This window comes from Lepus europaeus, chromosome 2 (genome assembly GCF_033115175.1).
Source record: "Lepus europaeus isolate LE1 chromosome 2, mLepTim1.pri, whole genome shotgun sequence".
NCBI classification, from domain to species: Eukaryota; Metazoa; Chordata; class Mammalia; order Lagomorpha; family Leporidae; genus Lepus; species Lepus europaeus.
This window is the reverse complement of record NC_084828.1, coordinates 94,559,152-94,582,700: the sequence shown is the minus strand read 5'-3', so window position 1 is coordinate 94,582,700 and position 23,549 is coordinate 94,559,152. Positions and strand designations below refer to the sequence as shown.

Below are 23,549 nucleotides of genomic sequence, written 5' to 3'. Positions count from 1 at the left end.
TCTCTCTCTCACTGTCCACTCTGCCTGTCAAAAAAAAAAAAAAAAAAAAAATCACCTAAATGAAAGATCTCTGTAGGTGAGATCCCAGCGGAAAGAACGGGCCACCAAAGGAGGTACCTTTCTCCGAAGGGAGGAGAGAACTTCCAGTTTGACTATGACGTTGTCTAAATAAGATCGGAGTTGGCAAACTCAAGAGGCTTCCATAGCCTCGGCAACTCATGACAAGAGCCTCGGGTGATTACTGACCCCATAAATAAGAGTGTCAATTCTTAAATCAACAACAGGAGTCACTGTACACTTACTCCCCATGTAGGATCTCTGTCCTTAAGTGTTGTACTATGTGAATTAACAGTATAACTAGTACTCAAACAGTACTTTATACTTTGTGTTTCTGTGTGGGTGCAAATCTTTACTTAGTATTTACTAAATTGATCTTCTGTATATAAAGTTAATTGAAAATGAATATTGATGTGAATGGGATGGGAGAGGGAGTGGGAGAGGGGATGGTTGCGGGTGGGAGAAAGGTTATGGGGGGAAAAAGCAGCTATAATCCAAAAGTTGTACTTTGGAAATTTATATTTATTAAATAAAAGTTAAAGAAAAATAAACATTTTTTTAAAAGTTAAACTGCACATTGTTTTTGCTACATCTTGAAATTTTTTTGTATTTCAAAATAAAAAATGTTTTAAAAACCTAATGAAACACATTTTATCATTATTGGAAAAACCACCTAGATCAGAGATTCTATACTTAGACTTCACAGACTCAATCCAAGAGTGGCTTTTAGGGGGCCTGTGGATTTCTGAGACTGAAACAAAATTATGTATCTATGTATTTGTGCAGTACCACGAGTAACAGGTCAAATCCTTCACTACATTCTCAATGAGGTCTAGAATTTCAAAAGTGTTACGACCCACTAAAAGGTAAGCTGTGTATAAAGTCAGAACACCTTATTATGATGACCTTTCCCCCATGTACTTATGTTGATTATACTTATATTACTGAAGGACAGAAGTCCTTCAAGAAAAACTCTATACAGTTTTACTTGTGGCTTTAAAAAATATTAAAAAGTTCAAGGTGAAAAAGAGTACAGATGTGGGAAAAAAGAGTCAGCAGAAATAATTGTTGTATAGCAAAAATACTTCTTGCTTCTCCAGCATGAGTTTTCTGCTGAGCAGTTTGTTTGCTCATTGATTAATTCATCACGTTTCACATTATGCAGAGAGACACAGCTTCATTTTGGGATGTCTGGAGTTCGTGTGCTCAAACCACTGCTAATGCAGATGAGGTAAAGTGAAGAATGGGCCGTAATGTAACTAAGAAGGCTTGACGAGAATAAGGAGAAAGAATATAAAGTGATTAAGGGGGAAAAAAGATAAAATTCAAAATTGAAGGAGGTCTTGCTGGGTTTTTTTCACCAAGTTATATACACGTTGTTGTTAGAAAGCGTATGGTAACATGAAATAACAAACACCACTACAGGCACCTGGCCTGGCAGTGAACTCATTCCCCATCCTGGAATCCATGGGTGCGACTGCTGACTCCCACTCCTGACTCCAGCTTCCTGCTAATGTGGACCTGGGAAGCAGCAATGATGACTCCAATAACTGGGTTCCTGTCACCCCCAGGAGACCTGGATGGGGTTTCCTGGCTACCTGCTTTGTGGGCATTTGGGGAGTAAACAAGTGGATGTAAGCAACTCTCTATCTCTGACTCTCTGCCTCTCCAATAAATAAAAATGGATAAATAAATATACCATGCTCTTAATCCCATAGATTAGGGTGTAGAAATTACTTGAGGCCTCCCATCTCATGGCTGACTGCCCCACCTTTCACACCAGATGTTTCACATAAGGTGCTGCTCACATTTCTGATCTTTCTAAATGTGAAAAGACTTTAATCCTTAGGGAAATCAACTTAATAACAGGACAGCTGCCCTTGCTTAGCCACAGTTAACACAGGAGTAGTCATCCATTCAAATGTGCAGTTTAAAGAGTTTTGCTGAATTAGTACCTCAACGTGATCCATTGCCTTCTGCCATACAGACTGCTTCTCCTCTGCACTGTGTCCAGGAATGGATAAGATATTGTGAATGTAATTAAAGACTTCCTCCTGAAGAGCACAGACAACATAATCTATTAGTTCATTCACTCAAGCAATACAGTCGTCACTACCTACAATCTGTGTAACTCTTGGGAAATATCTATTATTTGGAGATGGAAAATCTTTTGGAGATTGTTAACCGTCACTGAAGAGAGTAATTATTTAAACTTTAGGGTAGAATCTTAGACGTTACAAGCTTGCTCCAAATAATTCTGGTCTCAGTGGATTAACCTTCATGACCTACAGAAGGATTATCATACTTCTGCTCTTGGTAATCTCTACCACATTTCCAATTTCAACTCAAGTCACTGTTATCCTGGTCTTTCACGCTCCACCTTCACGGATTTTTGCTTTGTTCATACAGTCTTTACTCAGTTCCTTGAATATGTCAATTTCCCCCCAACCCAGGGCTTTTGCACATACTGTCCTCTATTCTGGACCACTCTTCTCTTGACTCTCTGCTTGACTGGCTTCTCAAACCCCAAAACCCAGTTTACATGCCACTTTCTCTGAGATTCCTTCTTTGGCTGTTCTGTGAAAGTCAGTCCCCCATAATCCTTTAAATTTGTACCTGATTTCTTTCCCCTGATATATTTAACAATTTAACATTGTATGTTTGGCTTTCCTTTTGACTGTCAGTTTTCATCACTAAATTCCAAGTTTCCAAACTACAGGAACTACATCTGTGTTAATTATCAATACACACTTGGTTTAGAGTAGACACTCAGCAAACACCTGCTTCATAAATGAAGAAAACCTTGGATCAGCAATCACATATCCAAGTATTTCTACTCTGTAAGGGGACAAAACCAGTTAAAAAAAATGACAAAGCATACTCTGAACTCACCTCTCTCAGTGGGTCACGTAAGTAGCAATCAATAATTTTGTCATATTGATGTTCACGTTCATACATAAATTCACAAATTTGGTAGCTAGAATGTAAAAGGAAAAATTTCAGTGTACCAAAAAGACAGGTAGTTACTAGCTTATTGCTTTGAGAAGTGTGTTCAGGTATACAGGTTAGTATTTTAAAAATGGATACACGAGATGTGACTTCCACTGTTTAGTATCTAAGGGAGAGGAACTCTGCTGTTCCTCCTCAGATACCCCTGAATACTCCATGATAGGACTTCCAAGCCGGGCACAAGAGAAATGCTAAAGCAACAATCTGCCACATAAGCTATAATCAACACATTTGATATCAACTAATAATTTGCAATTAAAGTTTGTTCAGAGTTTGTGAACTTTCTCTTTTCAGAGTCAAATACATTAAACAAAACATTTGACAAATAAATAGCTATGTTAGCATACTGTATCTTATTTGTCATAAAAAATTCTGTATTGTTTCTAATATACATAGCTATCAAAAATCTATGATATACTACAGAAATAGTAAGTAAAAAACAAAAATAATAAAACTCCTATTTCACTCTTACATTAAAGTAAATGTACAAACATTTCAAATTTACACCGAAAACTTCTGCAAATTTTAATCTCTAGCTGAAAGACAAAACCTTTCTTAGGTTTTGGTTGCTGTTGTTGTTTGCATAACCTTTCTTAATTACAGAAGCAGCAATGCAGCAATAAACTCGAATTCAAGTTAGAGAAATGTAATTTAATAGTTCCATAAAAAACTAATAAATGGCTTCAAAGCAACTTACAACTCAGCTTTTTCTGCCATGCGGATGAGCCGACTCTCTTCAAATTGAACTATGCCCCCAGCCTGCAGCAATTCTAAAAGGACCTGAACATATAAAAGAATTGAGTGGAAACACTTGGGAATTTATTTTTATTTACTAGCTCTTTAAGATTTCACTCAGTCATACAGACCACCTCTCTCATCAGTTTTCTTTTATATTCTTACTTGTTGATATCTTGTCGTGCTTTCATATACACCTGGTTAGACTGCCATTATAATGTTGACTGTCTTTTATCTAAGTTGCATATAAATTTATATTGTTATAGCTCTGTTTTTCTATCATGGAAGGAATGCCACAGTGTTTGTAAATAAAGCCTTTTAGAATACTGAACTGACTCCATCAAGATAAAAATGTCTGCATATATCCTTTTAAGAAGTGAGCTTTTGTCTGGCACTTCCATGTCTTATGGTCCTTTACAATTTGTTGTCCACAGGTACTATCCAAACACATGTTAATATTTTTAAATTTAAAATTATAGCTTTTCACAGAAGCACTACTCAGAGTCACAAGGTAGAAACAATCCAAACATTGATCAACAGATGGATGAATAAACAAAATGTGATTTATACACAAAATAGAAAATAACTCAACCTTAAGATACGAAACTACGACAGATGCTGCAACACAGAGGAACCTTCACGACATCATGTTAAATGAAATAAGCCAAACACGAAAGGACAAATACTGTATGACTGTACTTATATGAGGTACACAGAGGCACCCAAACTCGTAACAGCTAAATGGGGACTGCAGAGGGGTATGTGTAATGGGTACTGCAGTTTAATTTGGGAAGATTAAAAAGTCCCAGAGATGGACAGTGAGAATGGCTGCACAGTATGAATATACTTAATGCCACTATATGTATATATGTAAAAATGCTTAAAATGGTACATTTTATATTATGTATATTTACCACAATAAAAAATAAAATTATTGGGTTTCAAATAAATAATTCTCTTTTTAAAGATGTATTTTATTTATTTGAAAGAGTTACAGAGAGAGGCAGAGACAGAGAGAGTGGTCTTCCATCCGCTGGTTCACTCCGCAGATGGGTGCAATGGATGGAGCTGCACCGATCTGAAGCCAGGAGCCAAGTGCTTCTTCTGGGTCTCCCACATGGGTGTAGGGGCCCAATGACTTGGGTCATCTTCTACTGCTATTCCAGGCCATAGCAGAGTTCTGGAAAGGAAGAGGAACAGCCGGGACAAGAACCGGTGCCCATATAGGATGCCGACATTTCAGGCCAGGGTTTTAACCTGATGTGTCACAGTGCTGGCCCCTCAAATAAATAATTCTGACTACAGTAAGTAGCTGAATAAAAATGTTGAGTAGGCTGTTGTGCTAGAATCATCAATATTTTTAAATAGGCCTCAGAAAATACGATCACTGGAGCAACACGAGAAAGCTCCCTGGTATTTAAATTAAGGATCCAGGGGCCAGCATTGTGGCACAGCAGGTTAAAGCCACGGCCTGCAGTGCCAGCATGCCATATGGGCACCAGTTCAAGTCCTGACTGCTCCACTTCCAATCAAGCTCCCTGCTAATGCACTTGGGAAAGCAGTAGAAGCTGGCCCAAGTCCTTGGGCCCCTGCACCCATGTGGGAGACCCAGAAAAAGCTCCTGGCTCCTGGCTTCTGATAGGCTCAGCTCCGACCGTTGCACCCATTTGGGGAGTGAGCCAGCAGGTGGGAGACCCGTCTTTCTGTCTGTCTCTACCTCTCCCTGTAACTCTGTCTTTCACATAAATAAAATAAAACCTTAAAAAAAATTCAGGATCCAGAGTAGTGTGATCCTTCTCAGGACTCCAATAAAAAACTTAACAAAAATACTTTTCTAACACAGTATATACATTATTTTAAAACTTAACAAAAAAGCAACAAATTACACAGTTCAGAATCCAAATTGAATCCATTGTGAGCACTAAAACGTACTGTTAGAGAACAAATATAGAGTAAACCCATCTGTTGTAAGCATCAATTTGAAATAACTTAATAGAAAAGCCACTGCTGGGAGCCAGTCTTTCCAACTCACTAGAAGTGACTTAAATTTTCAGGAATTTTGCAAGCCAGTTATTAAACACAGGTGTTAATAAAAACTAAATTATATCAAGTTACAATTACATAAATTAAATTAGAAACAGGGGCATAATACCCAAAATCACCACTTCCTAACTGTTTTACTACCGTGTGTGCCCTTGAGGTTATTCATTTGCAACTGCTGTAATTGTGTCTGTATGGTAGAAACATTACAGGAGGGTGTGCTACTCCCTCTCCTCCTGACTCCATGTTCAGTGACAGCACACTGGGAGGCTAAAGCACTTATGGGGGAGAATTTACATCATGGAAACTGGAAAACGATAAAAATTAGAACAAATGATATTGAATATGTTACATTTTTAAAGAGCTATTACACTTGAAAGGGGTGGGCAATTGGCTGAGCAGTTAAGACACAAGTTAAGATGCTCACAACCTACGACAGAGTATCTGTGTTCATCTCCTCACACCTGAGTCCAGCTTCCTGCTAATATGTACCCTGGGAGGTAGCAGGAGATTACCCAAGTGGTTGGGTCCCAGTCACCCTCATAGGAAACCATGGACTAAGTTTCCATCTCCTGGCCCAATCTCAGCTGTTGGAATCTGTGGATTAAGCCTGTGGATAGGAGCTCTGTCTTTTTCTGTTCCTTTCTCACTCTCTGACTCTCAAATAAAAATGAAACAAAATGACTGTAAAATAAAAACAAAAACAAAAATGAGACAAACCACACATGGCTCACAAAGCCTAAAATATGTTCCTTTACAAAGAAAGCTTTCCAATCCCTGGGTAAAGAAATTGATAGAGAGAGTACTCATAAGAAAATTAAACTTAGAAGTGTGCACCTCCGGGGCAGGTATTAGCACACAGTTAAGTTGTTGCTTGAAGCCCCAGCATCCCATGACAGCGTGCATGATTTGAGTGCTGTCTGCTCTGCTCAGACTCCCGTAACTATGCACCATGGGAGGTAGCACATAATGGCCCAGGTGCTCGGGTCCCTGATACCCACATGGGAGACCAGGATTAAGTTTCAGGCTCCTGGCTTTGGCCTGGCCCAGCCCTGGCCATTGCAGCCATTTGAGGGACAAACCAGCAGATAGAAGATCTCTCTCTCTCTCCCTCTCTCTCTCTCTCTCTCTGTCTCTCCTCTCTGTGTCACTCTTTCAAATAAATTTTTTTTAATCTTTTTTTTTTAAAAAGTGTGCAAATGTATAGTCATTAATGAATAATTAATGAATACCAAAAAAAAAATTGAGGATTTTTTCTAGTATTCAAAAACTGTTAACTCATTCAGCAAAAAAGTCATTTCACTGACAAATTTAGTTTTGACATGTTTTCATTGTTGTGCTTTTAATGCCTTAATTTACATAAATAAAAAATATCAAACAACATTCATATCAGAACTATAGCTAGCACAACATATGCATGTAAAGAAACATCACACAGTACTACATAAATATGTATAATTTTCACATGCCTGTTAAACATTTTTAATGAAAAAAAGAACTGGGGGCTGGCGCTGTGGCATAGCGGATAAAGCTATGCAGTGCCAGCATCCCATATGGGCGCCAGTTCGAGACCCGGCTGCTCCACTTCCGATCCAGCTCTCTGCTGTGGCCTGGGGAAGCAGTAGAAGATGGCCCAAATCCTTGGGCCCCTGCACCCACGTGGGAGACGTGGAGGAAGCTCCTGGTTGCTGGCTTTGGATCAGCACAGCTCTGGCCATTGCAGCCAATTAGGGAGTGAACCAGCAGATGGAAGATCTCTCTTTCTTTGCCTCTCCTTTCTCTCTCTGTGTAACTCTGACTTTCAAATAAATAAATCAATCTTAAAAAAAAAAAAAAAGAACTATAGTCGGGAGCCACTTGTGAAACATTTATGAGCATATCACTGGAAGAGATGAAAAATATTATATAAATAAATGCTTATATACAACAAATGGTACAAGGAAAGAGGGGTAGATTAGAAGGAGAAGAACTGGGTTCTGCTCTCAACTGTGACTCTGTATTTCTATAATGAGAGAGTGAGCATTGGGTCTACTGGTTAAGACACTGTTTGGGACATGACATCCATACAGATGTGCCTGGGTTCTGAGTCTCAGCTCTTCCCAACTGCAGCTTCTTGCTGATGTGCATCCTGGAAGGCAGTAGGTAATGACTCAAGTACTTGGGTCCCTGCCCTCCTCTGCAAGACAGGAAACTGGCTTGAGTATCTGGCTCCTGACTCCAGCCTGACCCAGTGATGGCTGTTGTGGGCATTTGGGGAGCAAATCAGCAAATGAATGATCTCTGTCTATTGCTCTACCTCTCAAATAAGAATGATTCATTAACTAAAAAGCAAAATGAGGAGACAAATCTAGATAACATCAAAGAGACAACCAGTGATATAATATTAATATACTAGTATTACTTTTCAAGGTTTGGCTTTTCCATTGAGAGGTTTTTCTTTCTGTTATTTAAACTGGAGTTTTGGGTCACTTTATATAAAAGTGCTATGCTGAACATGATGCACACCTACTTCCAATAGAGAAATGGGGGGTGAGGATGGGGGATCCATATTACTCTTTATATTCAATATAATTTAAGAGCTAACCAAAATTTTGGCCACCGTTATTTTTCCCAAGGGCCTGCAGCAGCCACTGGGCCACAGCTGTGCAGAGAAAAGCATCACTGCTGCTCTTCTATGGCCTTTACCTGAGTCTTGATTTTCTAGCTGTGCACTATTACCACACACACAAAAAAATCAGCACAGCTCAAAGAACTTAATTTTTGCAGTTTCCTGACCTGACAAAGTTTGGCTATCAACTTTAAATGTGTGGACTCTCTTAGTGGTTACAAAGTTACAATTACAGTGGGTAAGTTTTCAAAGTCCTACTCCTAGAAGGGATCCTCGATTGCTTCTTGGCCTTATGGCTAAGATCAAGTGTAGAAGGAACCCTCCAAAAAGCAGCATAAGCAGAAAAAGTGCTAACGAAATACTTACTGTTTCACAGTGATTAGTGGAGGTGCAGACATCCCTAGCCCTAGTGAGGGGGACTTGAGAGCACTCCTGAAAGCTGCGTGCAGCAACATGCAGCATCCGAGAGCCCTCTGGCTCAGGGCCATAGCAGCTAGCAGTGGATGCCAGGTTTAATGGCACTGATGGACAGCAGCGCTAACTGTTGCTGCCTGATGATGAAGTACTCTCTTTCATGCCATGCTGGATTCAAGGCAGGTCAAAGAATTTAGTTTGGTATAGGCTCCTGTCACGTGTACCTCTAACAATCATCCACACTATTTTGTTTGCCACTGTCTTCAGCACGGCATTAGAGATTGGCAACAAGTTATTCTCCCCTTAGGTCTAGTGAGACCCAGCACAGAAGTCTTTCTGGCTTACTCTGACTTGTGTAGGCAGAAAGAGTTCTAGTCGTTCCTACCTGCTGTCGTTCAGAGTGCCGAGAGTCATCATCAGGACTACAGAGGAATTCAAGAACCTGGCCAAAGAAAAACGATCTTTTATTGGAAATAAGCATGTCCTAACAGTTTAGAGTGAAAATAACTGTAACTAAGCTTTCAAAATTATCAGTTCATTCACACACAGCCATAACAAATCACAGGCATATGGTATCTTCCCCTGTGATTGGCCTAGCACATGAAACATCAAGCGTGGGGCCGTTGCTGTGGCCTAGCTGGTAAAGCCGCTGCCTGCAGTGCCGGCATCCCATATGGGCGCCAGTTCGAGTCCCAGCTGCTCCAGCTCTCTGCTATGGCCTGGGAAAGCAGTGAAGGATGGTCTAAGTCCTTGGGCCCCTGTAGCCACGTGGGAGACCTGGAAGAAGCTCCTGGTTCCTGGCTTCGGATTAGTGCAGCTCTGGCCATTGCAGCCATTTGGGGAGTGAACCATTGGATGGAAGACCTCTCTCTCTCTCTCACTTTGCCTCTTTGTGTAACTCTTTCAAATAAATAAATAAATCTTTAAAAAGAAAAAAAGACACATCAGGCTCAGGTGTGCCAACAGTATTTACCTTACAGACATACTTCTGTAGTCTTAGAAACAAAAGTAGAAGGCAGCATCACACCTTAACGGTCAGTTCCCTGATACCATGGACCAAGCAAAGGATGCCCTTTGAAGTCCAGCCCCTTGAATTTGAATCCTAATCTTACTGACACTTAGTAATGACATTCCCTATTAACAAAAACACAAAGTCTGACCTTACATGAGTTACGACCCTCCCCAGGCTTTAGTTTCCTCGTCTGTAAAATGGGGATAACTGCACTATTTCACAGCTGGCAGGAGGACTGAGGTAACACCTAGATGCTGTGGAACAGTGCCTGGTGCCATGAAGTGCTCTGTAAATGCCAGTCATTATTAGCTACTTTTTGCCACCTATGGATGTGTAGGACATATTTAACTGGGATCAGGATACAGATCCAGAGTCAAAGCCACTGGGAAGTAAGTTCAAAGTTCCCAAAAGTAATTTCTTCTCTAGATGACTGTTGGCAAGGTCTTACTACTAGTGAGATAGGGTGATGTATAAATGGAAAATTCTCGAGCAAAGAATCCTATGAAATTTAAAGGAACAGAATAACTGAGAGAACGGAATCTCTGTGAGCCAATCTCCACAAACCACACTCCATAACAGTTATTAGGCAAACTCATACTCACCAGGACTCATTATCAACACACAACACACACATACACACACACACAAATCTATATCTAAAACATGAATAGGTTTCTCTCTAATAAGACACTAATCCAGAGGTCTATCCTATCAAGAAACAGTGAAACCCAGTGTAACAGTATAACCCAGTGAAATGTACAGTAAACAGAGAACAAACACTTCAAGTTCTCATTGTTAAAGACACTCACCTGATCAAAAAGTGTTCTGTTTACAAACAAAGTATTGTCAGGCTTTGCAAGCTGACGAGCCAGAAATGTGAAGAGACATCCTACTTGAGAGGGAGTAAAATCAGAATTCTCCACCATAACCTGAAGAGCAAAAGAGACCATGTTATAAATATGACATCTAGTTTCATGCAAAAATATATACAATTAGAAGGGGGACCGCACTACTGCAGACTCATGAAGATTCTTTCATTGACTATGCAAAAATTGAGTTCAATATCATTTAGAGAAGAAGTATAACAACCTGCACACTCTGAAGGAGAACGTTTTAGTGACTTTTGGCAAATTTCTAGCACAACTTGGGTGAAAGATGAATTGTTGGAGTGGTAGATGCAAGATTTCAAAGGATCATTGATCATGTTTCCCTCTGGACTTCTTAGAGGATCCCAGAAAAAGTGAATTTAAATAGTCCTTCTAAACATCTGTACATCAACAATGGAAGAAGACAGCTGCTTTGTGGTTTAAAGGACAACCTGAGAGTGACGGTATCCCAGAAAAGAAGTCTGCCTGATGAATTGAATGGTTTCTGCCTTGTCTACAAGCAGTTCCTTGAAAAGATGGTTTTGTATAACAGGCGTTTTACAATCACACACAGCTGTCAAATCCCAGTCATTCATCTGCTTTAACTCAGCTTTGATCTCCTAGATACCCAGCGTGTGCAAGAGGCTTTGGTAAATGCTGGTAAGGGAATTATGAAGTAGAAAGGAAGGTGAGGCAGGTAAATAAATCTTAAATAAAAAGCATGAGAGGATCAGTGCTATTATAGAGGCAAAATGATTACAGAAGCACAGCAGAGAAAATTTCATTCAATTGATTAGGGAAGGAACTTGAAAAGAAATGAGAAAACCAGCTTTTAAGCTAAGCTTTAAGGCCCAAGCCCAATCTTTACCGGGGGGAAATCAAAGCAGAGAAGGTAAACCAGGCAGAGAGAACAATGTAAGAAAAGCATGGAAACAAAAGGCTAGAGTTTGTCCCAGTGATTGCTGTAGGTTTCACCACAATGCAGCAACACACACAAGGAGGAAGGGAAAATTAGGCTGAAATAGAAAATCAGGCCTCAACTGTCATCCTAGGCCCTAAGGAATCTGGATTTTATTTTCTAGAAAACCAAAGAGCTACTATAGGTACTCAGCAGGAGAGCTGGCCATCATCAGTACTGTGCTTAGGAAAATGACCATGTCAGACACATAAGGAAAAAAATAATCTAGGGAAGATACAGAAGGCAAGGAGTGGCCGAAGCCATGGCTCACTAGGCTAATCCTCCGCTTTCGGCCCAGGGCCGGCATCCCGGGTTCTAGTCCCAGTCAGGGCGCCAGATTCTGTCCCAGTTGCTCCTCTTCCAGGCCAGCTCTCTGCTGTGGCCCAGGAGTGCAGTGGAGGATGGTCCAAATGCTTGGGCCCTGCACCCCATGGGAGACCAGGAGAAGCACCTGACTCCTGGCTTTGGATCAGTGCGGTGCGCCGGATGCAGCACGCTGGCTGCAGCGGCCATTGGGGGGTGAACCAACGGCAAATGAAGACCTTTCTCTCTGTCTCTCTCTCTCTGTCCACTCTGCCTGTCAAAAAAAAAAAAAAAAAAAAGGCAAGGAGTCTAAAATGCAAAAGACTGCAGGGGTCCAAGGGAGAGAAACAAAGAGGTTCTGAACTGGGGCAATAACAATGAAAATGAAAGGAGAAACAGGTGCAAGATACCAAAGAACACAGACAAGGATTTCTAATGTGTGGAGACATATGGTCAACGGAGCAGTTAAAAAATGGTGAGCCTAGTGTTGTGGCGCAGTGGGTAAAGCTCCCACCTGCGACAAAGGCATCCCTTATGGGCACCAGGTTCGAGTCTGGCAGCTCCACTTCCAATCCAGCTCCCTGCAGCAGAAGATGCCCCGAGTGCTTGGGCCTCTGCCACCTACATGGGAGACCCAGAAGAAACTCCTGGCTCCTTGCTTAGGCCTGTCCTAGCCCTGGCTGATGTGGCTATCTAGGGAGTGGACCAGAGGATGGAATATTCTCTCTCTGATTTTCAAATAAATAAATCATAAACAATTTTTTTTTTAAAAAAGATAAATTTGTGGGCCAGCACTGTGGCGTAGTGGGTAAGACCACTGCCTGCAGTACCAGCATCCCATAGGGGCGCCGGTTTGAGTCCTGGCTGCTCAACTTTTGATCCGGCTCTCTGCTATGGCCTGGGAAAGCAGTGGAGGATGGCCTAAGTCCTTGGGCCCCTGCACCCACATGGAAGACCCAGAAGAGGCTCCTGGCTCCTGGCTTCGGATCAGCGCAGTTCCGGCCATTGTGGCTGGTTGGGGAGTGAACCAGCAGATGGAAGGCGTGTCTCTCTCTCTCTCTCTCTGCCTCTTCTTCTCTATGTGTAACTCTACTTTCAAATAAATTAATAAATCTTTAAAAAAAAAAAAAAGATAAATTTGAGCCTGATTGGCAGCTGGAATGATTAATAAAGAGAGAATGCACAAGTTTGGAAAGGAAGGGTATGTATTGTTTGGGGCTTGCTGAATTCACGGAGGGAAACACTTGAGCAAATCAGGTGGTAACACCTTAAAAACCCAATAAAAAGACCCAAGTCTTTCCTTCCATCCTCCAGTGAAAAATAAAGTGTAAGGTTTCTGCTATTAGAACACGTTCCCTTAAGGCCTGGATTCTGAGCTCCCCTTCTCAACTCTGCTGGCAGAATACCTTTGCTTTTACCCTTCCTGCTCTGCTCCAGCAATCACTACTTGCTCAAGAGCAAAATCATTAAAAGAGCACAGGAATATTTCAGTTACAAATAAATGCTTTCTTTCTATCTCCCTCCCTTCCATCCTCTTTCTAGCTATCCATATGTACATATAAATTTCAATTCATGATATTCCAAGAGCTCTCCATAGCTTTAAATACTCAGTCATCACTCCCCTTCAGGGTCTGAGTTCCTTTTCTAGGACCCAACCCTGGCACCCACGGAGTGCTCCTTTCCATTTTAACCCTTCCTTTCGCTAAGTGTAAAACCCTAAATTGTCTGACCTTAAATATACCTTTTGAAAAAGCAGTTCTAATTCACAGTCAATTCCACTGCTACCTCAGTGAGTGGCTAATTGGTTATCATCCAACAAACTGTCCATGTCCTCTCTTGGAATTACATCAGAGAACATGTTTACAAAATTTTCAGGGCAATTTTGTAAAAAGTCAGTTTTTCTCTAGGTCTGCAACCACTGAGTGCACGTAATAATCCCCATTTGCCTGTTCCCCCATCATTGCCTATCCTCCCATCCTTACCACCTCCCTCCGAAGTACACTTAAACAAATTAGTACAACTCAACCACCAGAAATGAGAAAAATAATCTCAAAAAGTTCCCTCTTTGTTGACCCAAGGTAAGTATCATCAAGACAATATACAGGAGTAGCAACTTGTCAATACTAACAAGCAAGTACTTCACAAAGCATCATTTTCTTCACCTGAGTCACTCTTATAATCTACTAAAGCTTTAAATTCAAGTTTCAATTTAATCAACCTATTTCCTGAACACTGACTAGGTTCCAAGAACTGATGGACATGTTCTGGGTACACAAAAACAATGATTCTAAAAATTGATGATAATAATAATAATCCCCACAGTTTCCACCTTCAGGAAACTCAAGTTCAGAAAGGAAAATGTGTGTAAATTATTATGAACTTATGTGCTAAGTATAGCAATGTTTTGTGAACAAGAGAAGAGCCTGTTAACTAACTTTGGAGTGTAGGAGAGGGTTCAGAAACAGCTTCTGATAGATGATATTTGAGTTAAACATTGAATAGATTGTTAGGAATTTGCCAGCCAAAAACAAATGGGCAGGGGGGTGAGGATGTGACAGCTGAAAGGAAACCCATGTAGAGAACCTAAACCATGAAGATGACACAGAAACTTGAATGAATTCCAAAAATTTAGTATGGTCGAGGAGCACATAATACAAGGTATGTGTTGGGTGAGGAGATGGCTGGAAAAGGTAGTAATTATAGAGAAGCAGCCAGGGACCAGAAAATATAGAAGGATGCTAGACATCATGTTAACTAGTTTAGATGGGTGTGGCAGAAAAGATGGCTTATGCCCCAACATCTGTCCTCCCTCTTAACTTAGAAACAGATCTCCTCATTTTTCGCTACACACATGATTACACAGAACACACATTACACCTCTCAGTCTCTTTAAGCAGCTAATCTGGGGAGGATGACATAAAAAGAACTGTAGGACACAACTTTAGACAGAGGGAATATTTGTTTCTTTATTTCTTTCTATACGCAGGCTGGCTACAATGCAGAGGTGGAACTGTAGCCTGAGCAGTCCTCACACCAAAGGACAGGAATTATACACTATAGCAGTGAGACACAGGGAAGCTACATCACTGAGAAGTTTGTTAAGGCACTCTACTAGATCAGGTTGCCTATCTCCAGACTTCTAGGAGGAAACACACCACCACCACAAACTACTGTACTTTTCAGTTTTCTCTAGCTGATAGGACAACTGAATTCCAAAGGATCCAATACAGAGCCATAGAAGAAATTAGAGGAGAGACCAGATTACAAATGAAAGGAGGGTAAGATCAGGCATAGGGGTGATCTCTTAGGAAGCTGTTTTGGAAATCTAGGCCAAAGTTTTCCACTTTAACTAACTATCTGGGTCAAACTAGAATCATCTGAGAATTTTGTAAACCTATTCTCATATTCAGCACTGCTTGGCTTGCAAGGTTAAAAAATAGTTAAAATGAGCAAACGTAAATAAAGACTGTGAAAATTACAAAAATAATTACAAGTGTAATAGACTGATATTGGGCACAACTAGAGGACATTTTAATTCTGGTCTCTTGTCCAAAGTAGCCTGGAAGTTATTAAAAGGAAGAAATCTCCACTTAACAGCCAGATACAGAACGAATCCTAGAAGCTTTCAACTATAAGAAGAAACTGGCTTGCTTGAAGTCATGCAGATGGGAAGGAGAAGAACCTCTCTCTGCATACATTCACTGCCAACAGCCTGAATCTCAAAATAGCTTTTTACCGAGCCTCTTGAAATTTAGGTTAGGAGGATCTTCTCTGTGTGTCACTTAGCTCAGTGTCATGGTAAAATATGGCACTATCTTGGCAATGGAGTGATGTTGGTATGAGAAGATTCTTTACATTAATTATTTTCTGAAAGTACTGTAAAGTTAATCTCTGTTATAACACATAATCATACTAACATAGTAATTTTCGCAAAATCAAGATAGTAACCTATATTCTGGTATCCAGTCTAAAGCTAAGATACATAATTTGTTTTTTTAATGAATCATTACAATTCAGTTCTTGAGGACAAAAACATAATAATAGAAATTTAAGGTGCAAGTGCAACATAACTCTTCACTAAAAAGATTTTAGGATCTGCTATAAAACAAGTCAATTATATTAATATAAATATCAATATAATGATATACATTTTTTGAATACTTACTTTCAACAAAATATCCACAATTCGCTGTTGATATTCCACAGCTTGTTTGTCATTTTTAAAATCTTCAAAAGTCTAAAAAAGAGAAACAAAATCTTTTAAGTTATTATTTGCAAATTGTAAAAGAAACAAATTATTAAATTCTTGAGAATAATATCTAAGGAAATTCCCAAATAAGTAAATTCCTCATTAGTTTTTTAATACTATGTTATTTTTAGTAAGTAGAAAGCTAATGTACTTAGTATTGCATAGCATTTGGAGACTTTAACATAAGAAGTATAAAAATATAGTGGTTATCACACAACCAAAAAAGCAATTTGAGAAAAGAAAGCAAAGTCTACTGGTTGGAGCAAAAAAGAAGAGAAAGAACACTAATGGCAAGAGGCAATGTGAGAGAAAGGGGAAGACTAGAAGATGCAAGATTATATGCTCAGCCATCAGTCTGTTACTTGGAAGTAATAATTTTCGTGGTTCCAGTAACAATTAAGAAAAAATGTTCAAAGGTAGGCCTTTAAAAATTATGACAGTAAAACTGCTTAAGTATTAATATTCTTCATTCTACTTACAAGGAATAGGTAGGTATACTTTTCTCAAAACACTGCCAAGTACAGAACTTTTTGTTTTATATCTCTGCTCGAGCGGAGCCAAACAGTTTAAATATAACATATTAAAAAGTAAATGACAGTACCAGATTCTACCTTCTCACATATGAGAATAACCAACAGCACCCCACACTCACTCCCACGCCCACCCTAGCCTGCTTAAATGAGATGTCACTCTGCAGGTACAAACAGAAGGTGCTGTCTGCAAATGCAAGCGCTATTCAACTAAGATACAAAACCATGTAGAATGTTGGCAGTATATAAAAGCAAGCCACATAAACACCTAACACATAGAGGATGTACGTAAGAAGAAACTGCAGCTGTATCCACTATTAAAAAATTGAAATGGAGGGATCCGGCATTGTGGCAGAGCAGGTTAAGTCACTGCCTGTGATGCCTGCATCCCATATGGGCGCTGGTTCATGTTGCAGCTGCTCCACTTCCAAGCTAGCTCCCTGATAATGTGCCTGAGAAAGCAGTGGAAGGTGGCCCAACTGCTTGGGCTCCTGCACCCCGTGAGAGATCTGGAGGAAGCTCCTGACTCCTGGCTTTGGCCTGGCCCAGCTCTGGCCCTTGCAGCCATTTGGGGAGTGAGGCAGTGGATGGAAGATCTCTCTCTCTCTCTCTGTCTCATCTTCTCTCTGTGCAACTTTACTTTCAAATAAATAAATCTTTAAAAAGAAAAATGAAATGGAAATATTTATTGAACAATTGGAAAGATAAAAGACTTGAAGATCTTTTGTATGGTTTTCACTGTAGTATATTTGGTTCTGAAGAAATGCTTAAATCCACATGGCAATAATTTCCTATTATCCTGAACCAAGAAAATGAATTACATATTGTCTCAATAGGTAAAACAAACAAAAAAATTGCTATTTCTTTTTTTTTAAGGTTTATTTATTTATTTATTTGAAAGGCAGAGTGTCAGAGAGAGAGGGAAAGACAGAGACAAAAAGATCTTCTATCTACCAGTTTACTCCCCAAATGGCTGCTGCAGCCAGGGAGAAGTCAGACCAAAGCCAGGAGTCAGGAACTTCATCTAGATCACCAACACGAGTATCAGGGACCCAAACACTTGGGAAAACATCCTGCCTTCCCAGGCCCATTAGCAGGAAGATAGATCAGAAGCAGAACAGGCAGGACTTGAATTGGCCCTCTGATATGGGAAGCCAGCCTTGCCACTGCACCACAACGTTGACCCCCGACTTCCTGTTCTTTAAGTGGGCACTGAATTTTCCCTATTTCTTCAAAGTTCCTTCATATATGTTCTCTTAATAGCATGTTCTTCGCCTCCTTTCCTATCTGGCACATAGTAGGTACTTAATAAGTGACTGTTGAATTGCCTAATTACAAACATTATACAGAGAAAAACAAAATACTTTAAACTTTTGTTTTAGCTGGTCTGCCTTGCTGCTGATTAATTGAGAAGTGCTGAAATGAGTCACCAAGGAGACTGGAGGAACTCTTAATTGGAATGCTCAAACAGGAGATATTCTGATGTTCACGTGGGTTACCTTTGACACTTACTGCAGACAGAGACAGAATGGAAAGTGTCTCAGTTCCCTGTTCTGATTTATGAGAACCAAAAACTCTCCCCCTTCCCATCCTACCACAACACTCCAATCCCAGGCCCCTCAAGTGCAACCTCATGCTGCAGGTACCAACAGAAGGTACTGTCTGCCAAGACTAGTGCTTCAACTAAAATATGAAACCATGTACAATTAACACACGTATTTAAAAATAAAACACAGCAGTGACTTCAAGCAAAAAGGAATTTCCTTGACTATTTTCCTGTTGGCAGCATTTAGTCACTATTTTGAAACAGATATTGGAAGCTTGCTCCTATAAACATAATTAAATGGTGACATACTACAAAGTGAATATTATGATACATGCAATGACATATTTTGGTGATTGTTTAACAACTGTCACCAAAATGGCATACCATTGCTAGAACATTATCAAGCCACAAAGATATTTCCAATTCTGCAATACCTGTTAGAAGTAAATATACAAACACATCCTAATGGGGAATACAGTGTGTGAAGTACAAAGGCAGACTGAAAACCCAGGTTCAAAATCATCTGTAATTAGGGCTGGCACTGTGGCATAGTGAGCTAAGCCTCTGCCTGCAGCGCCGGAATCCCACTTGGGTGTCAGTTCGTATCCTAGCTGCTCCTCTTCTGATCCAGCTCTCTGCTAAGGACAGGGAAAGCTGTGGAAGATGGTCCAAGTGCTTGGGCCTCTGTATCCTGGTTCCTGGCTTTGGAAGGCTCAACTCCAGCCATGGCAGCCTGCTGGGGATTGAACCAGCAGATAGAAGACCTCTGTGTCTCTCCCTCTCTCTGTCTATAACTCTATCTCTCAAATAAATAAATAATATCTTAAAAACAATCATCTGTAATCCCTTAAAAAGTGTTATGGGGGTGGAGGTTTGGGGCAGGCACTGTGGTGCAAATGGTTAAGTCTCTTCTTGGGATGCCCACATCCTCTACTTTTTTTTCTTAAGATTTATTTATTCATTTGAAAGGAGGAGTGACAGAAGAAGAGTGACAGGGGGAAGGAGAGAGATCTTCCATTCATTGGTTCACTCCCTAAATGGCTGCAATAGCCAGGGCCAGGTCAGGCTGAAGGTAGGTGCCAGGAATTCCATCCAAGTCTCACACATGGGAGTGGCCATTTCCATTGCCTTCTCAGGCACATTAGAAGGAGGCTAGATCAGAAGTAAAATGGTGCTGCCTGCTAGGCCAGTATCCTACATGGACACCAGTTCAAGTCCCGGATGCTCCATTTCTGATCCAGCTCCCTGCTAATGTGCCCGGGAAGGCAGTGGAGGCTGGCCCAAGTGCTCTGGTTCCTACATCCATGTGGAAGACCTGGAAGAGGCTCCTGGCTTCGGCTTGACTCAGCCATGGCTGTTGCAGCCATTTGGGGAGTAAGCCAGTGGATGGAAGATCTCTCTCTGTGTCTTTCCCTCTCTCTGCACTCTTTCAAATACATAAATAAGTTTAAAAAGAAAAAAAAGTAAAATAGCCAAGACTTGAACCAGGCACTCCTATTTGAGAAGGCAGCCTTGCAAGTGGTGGCTCAATATGCTCTTCTATGATGCTGGCTCCCCACCTCCACTTCTGACCCAGCTACCTATTAATACTCCTGGGAGGCAGCAGATGATGGCTCAAGTACTTGAGTCCCTATCCCTCATGTGGGAAGACCAGGATGGAGCTCTGAGCTGTTGCAGGCACGTGAGGAATGCACCACTAGATAGAATCTCACTTGGGGAATGAACCAGTAGATGCAATATCTATCTTGCTCTCTCTCTCTCTCTCTCTCTGTTGCTCTGCTTTTCATATAAAAGACACTGAATAAACATAAAAAAAAAAAAAAACTTTGATGGAGTTTCTGTTGACAATGACAGCAAGCTAAATCTTAATCCATAGGTCAACAAATAGTCTCGAACAGGCCAGGTAGTAAATTTTTCTGGCTTTGTGGGCTACATACAATTTTTATCACATATTATTCTTGTTCTTTTTTACATTTCTTAATAACATAAAAAACATTCTTTGCTTGCAGAGGCCAGGGGCCAAATAAGGCTGGATTAGGTTTGTAGTTATAGTTTGCAGACTCTGTCTTAATCTCCTTACACATCTCCCTTAAGATCTCTGTATAATGAAGAGCAAAAGGAATCATCTGCAACACATGGTAACGGAAAAACTAAAAGGATAATAAACACTACAAACTTCAAATTACATAAAGGGAGGAAAAAAATCCCAAATTAGCAAATATTGGCTATAAAGCACACACCAGAAAGAAGATCAAACTAGGACCGTGAAGAAGAAAGATGGATGGGACAAGGTTCTAGAGGTAGTAGAACACTTGTAACTTTAAACAGAATTCACCTCCACAAGAAAAGAGATAAGGTCTGTGACGTGTGCAGCAGAGCACTGCCCTTAGAAAGATCAAAAGATGGACCTGGTAAGTGTGAACAAGAGGTCTGGGTAAGATATAACTTCTGGTTCAAGTCCTGGCTGCTCCACCTCTGATCCAGCTCCCTGCTGATACACCTGGGAAAGCAGTGGAAGATGGGCCCCTGCACCCACGTGGGGTACCCGGAAGAAGCTCCTGACTCCTGGCTTTGGACTGGCCCAGCTCTGGCAGCTGTGGCCATTTCGGGAGTGAACCAGGGGATAGAAGATTTCTCTCTGTGTAACTCTGCCTTCCAAATAAATAAAATAAACCTTTAAGGAAGAAAATTTATTTTTTTAAAATTTATTTGACAGAGTTACAGTCAGTGAGAGAGAAAGACAGAGAGAAAGGTCTTCCTTCTGTTGGTTCTCCCCCCAAATGGCTGCAACGGCCGGAGCTATGCTGATCCAAAGCCAGGAGCCAAGCGCATCTTCCTGGTCTCCCACACAGGTGCAGGGGACCATGCACTTGGGCCATCCTCCACTGCTTTCCCAGGCCACAGCAAAGAGTTGGACTGGAAGAGGAGCAACCAGGACTAGAACCCGGTGCCCATATGGAATGCCGGTGCCATAGGCGGAGGATTAACCTACTGCGCTATGGTGCAGGCCCCAGGAAGAAAATTTAAATCTAACCAGGAACTTGATGGCATTAGGAGTTGGGGCTTTTGGGAGGTGATTAGACCACAAAGGTGGAACTTTCATGAATGGGATTAGAGGCTTTATAAAAGAAATACCCCTTGTTTTCCAGCCACGTGAGGACACATAGGAGACATTTCCTGAGGAAATGGCTCCTCAGCAGACACAGGGCCTGCCAGGATTGGATGTTGGACTTGCAACCTCCAGAGCTAAACAAATAATAGAGAAATAAATGTCTGTGCATAGTCTCAGACTATGGTATTTTGCTATAGCAGCCCAAACTGACTAAGATATATGAATCAGAGGGAATCTTCTTAAGAGTATAAATCATGATATTACTCTTCCTCAAGGCTTCATAAATCTCTTACTACAGACTGCAAGATTCAGAGACTATCTCTATGGATTTGTTTCTGTATTTTTCCTTATACTTAAAGATAGAGTCAATAGGAGATGGCATTGAGTCATAGTAGGCTAACCCTCCCACTGTGGCACCAGAATCCCATATGGGCACCAGTTCGTGTCCCGGCTCTCCTCTTCCAATCCAGCTCTCTGCTATGGCCTGGGAAAGCAGTAGAAGATGGTCCAAGCGCTTGGGCCCCTGCACCCATGTGGGAGACCTGGAAGAAGCTCCTGGCTCCTGGCTTCAGATCAGCTCAGCTCTGGCCCTTGCGGCCATCTGGGGAGTGAACCAGGAGATGGTCTTCCTTCTCTCTCTCTCTCTCTCTCTCTCTCTCTCCAACTCTACCTCTCAAATAAATCATGGAAAAAAAAAAAAAAAAGATACAGCCATACTGATTTTTTTTCAGTTACATGATTGTACATTGCTCTATTTAATTTCTAAGATCTTTCCAAATATTATATCCTTCTGCCTAGAATACCTCTACTCTTCATCCAACTTGTACTTATCTTTTGAGACTTAGCACAGACACCATTTCAACCAAGAAAGATTCTTTAATGCTCTGAGCTACCCCAATCAGTGTCCCTACAGCATCCTGTACTTCCCCCAAGGCTGCATTATACTATGCTATAATCACTCATCTACAAGTGTGGCTCCTCTTTATCCACAGGGCAGGTTTACATCCTGTCAGCCAAGGTTGCATCCTTCAGTGAGCACAGTATGGGGGATGTTCCAGGCACTGGAACATTTGTCAAGAAAATGAGATATTGTTTTATAGCCTTACTCTAATCCAATATTATAATTTAGACGTCAGCATCATTCCAAATGTGTTTCAGGGCTACCACAGTCCTTTAAAACAATGAAAATTAAATAAAACTTTTTGTTTTCTCTACCATTCTTCCCAAACTCTCAGCCCCATCATTTCCTGTTTCTTTTTTTCCTACAAGCCCATTACCAAATATGTTTATGTTCTCCTTTAAACATCTAAGGTTTCCTAAACCAACTAAATCTAACTTCCAGTTCTAAGTATCTCCTTTCTCATTCATATGCAGTTGAGGGCACTACTAATGAAATCAGGTTTTCAAATTAAACTAAAGTATGATACAATAACCTTCTCATGGATATTTAGCTTTTAAACACAATTTAATAGTTTATATTATTCAACTTACAAAAGTAGTATAAGCTCATTGGGGAAATTTGCTCCACCTCACACAGTCAATATTAATATTTAAATGTGTTTCTTTCCTGTTTTTTCTCTAAATATTGTACATTTGTGTGTATTTTACATATTTGTGAGCCTGCTACTTTCACTAAACACTGAAACATAAGCATTTTCCATGTTATCAGAAGCTTTTTATAAAACAACTCTAGTACTATTTAATTGGGAAGATAAATCATGTTTTAGAGCATTGTTCCCCTAGAGGCATTTTCACAGAGAACCTGGCTCATCCAAATTCCTCTCTAATTAAACACATAAAAGGGAATGTTTCAGCAGGAAGTTTCCGTGCTCCATTTCAACCACAGTTGCTCCCACTTACCGGCACCGGCACCAGCACCAGCACCAGCACCAGCACAACCCTCAGAGCCCTCAGCTGTGTTTAGTATGTCAGGTAATATAGTTTATGAAGCCAGTGCTGCACCACACCTAGTCCTGCTCTCTTTAACTTTGTGATGAGTATGCTTGAGAATGGGGAGGCGGAGGTTAAAGAGAAAATACGGGTGGCAAAAAATTAAACATCTGAAACCTTGGTTTACTGATGTGGCACAAAATTTGTACCTGCATGAGGA

The 23,549-nt window shown here is 40.7% G+C and overlaps 1 protein-coding gene across 2 annotated transcripts in view; it reads right to left on the bottom strand.

Moving 5' to 3' along the window:
• VPS8 (VPS8 subunit of CORVET complex) overlaps positions 1–23,549 on the bottom strand; it is a 258,685-nt gene that overhangs the window by 108,086 nt on the left and 127,050 nt on the right. For both annotated transcript variants that reach the window (XM_062210810.1, XM_062210812.1), the window contains exons 28-33: positions 16,168–16,239; positions 10,685–10,804; positions 9,249–9,305; positions 3,764–3,846; positions 2,950–3,034; positions 2,013–2,111 (exon numbers count right to left, since the gene is read on the bottom strand). In XM_062210810.1, the coding sequence (XP_062066794.1) occupies positions 2,013–2,111; positions 2,950–3,034; positions 3,764–3,846; positions 9,249–9,305; positions 10,685–10,804; positions 16,168–16,239 (516 nt within the window). The remainder of the gene's footprint in view (positions 1–2,012; positions 2,112–2,949; positions 3,035–3,763; positions 3,847–9,248; positions 9,306–10,684; positions 10,805–16,167; positions 16,240–23,549) is intronic.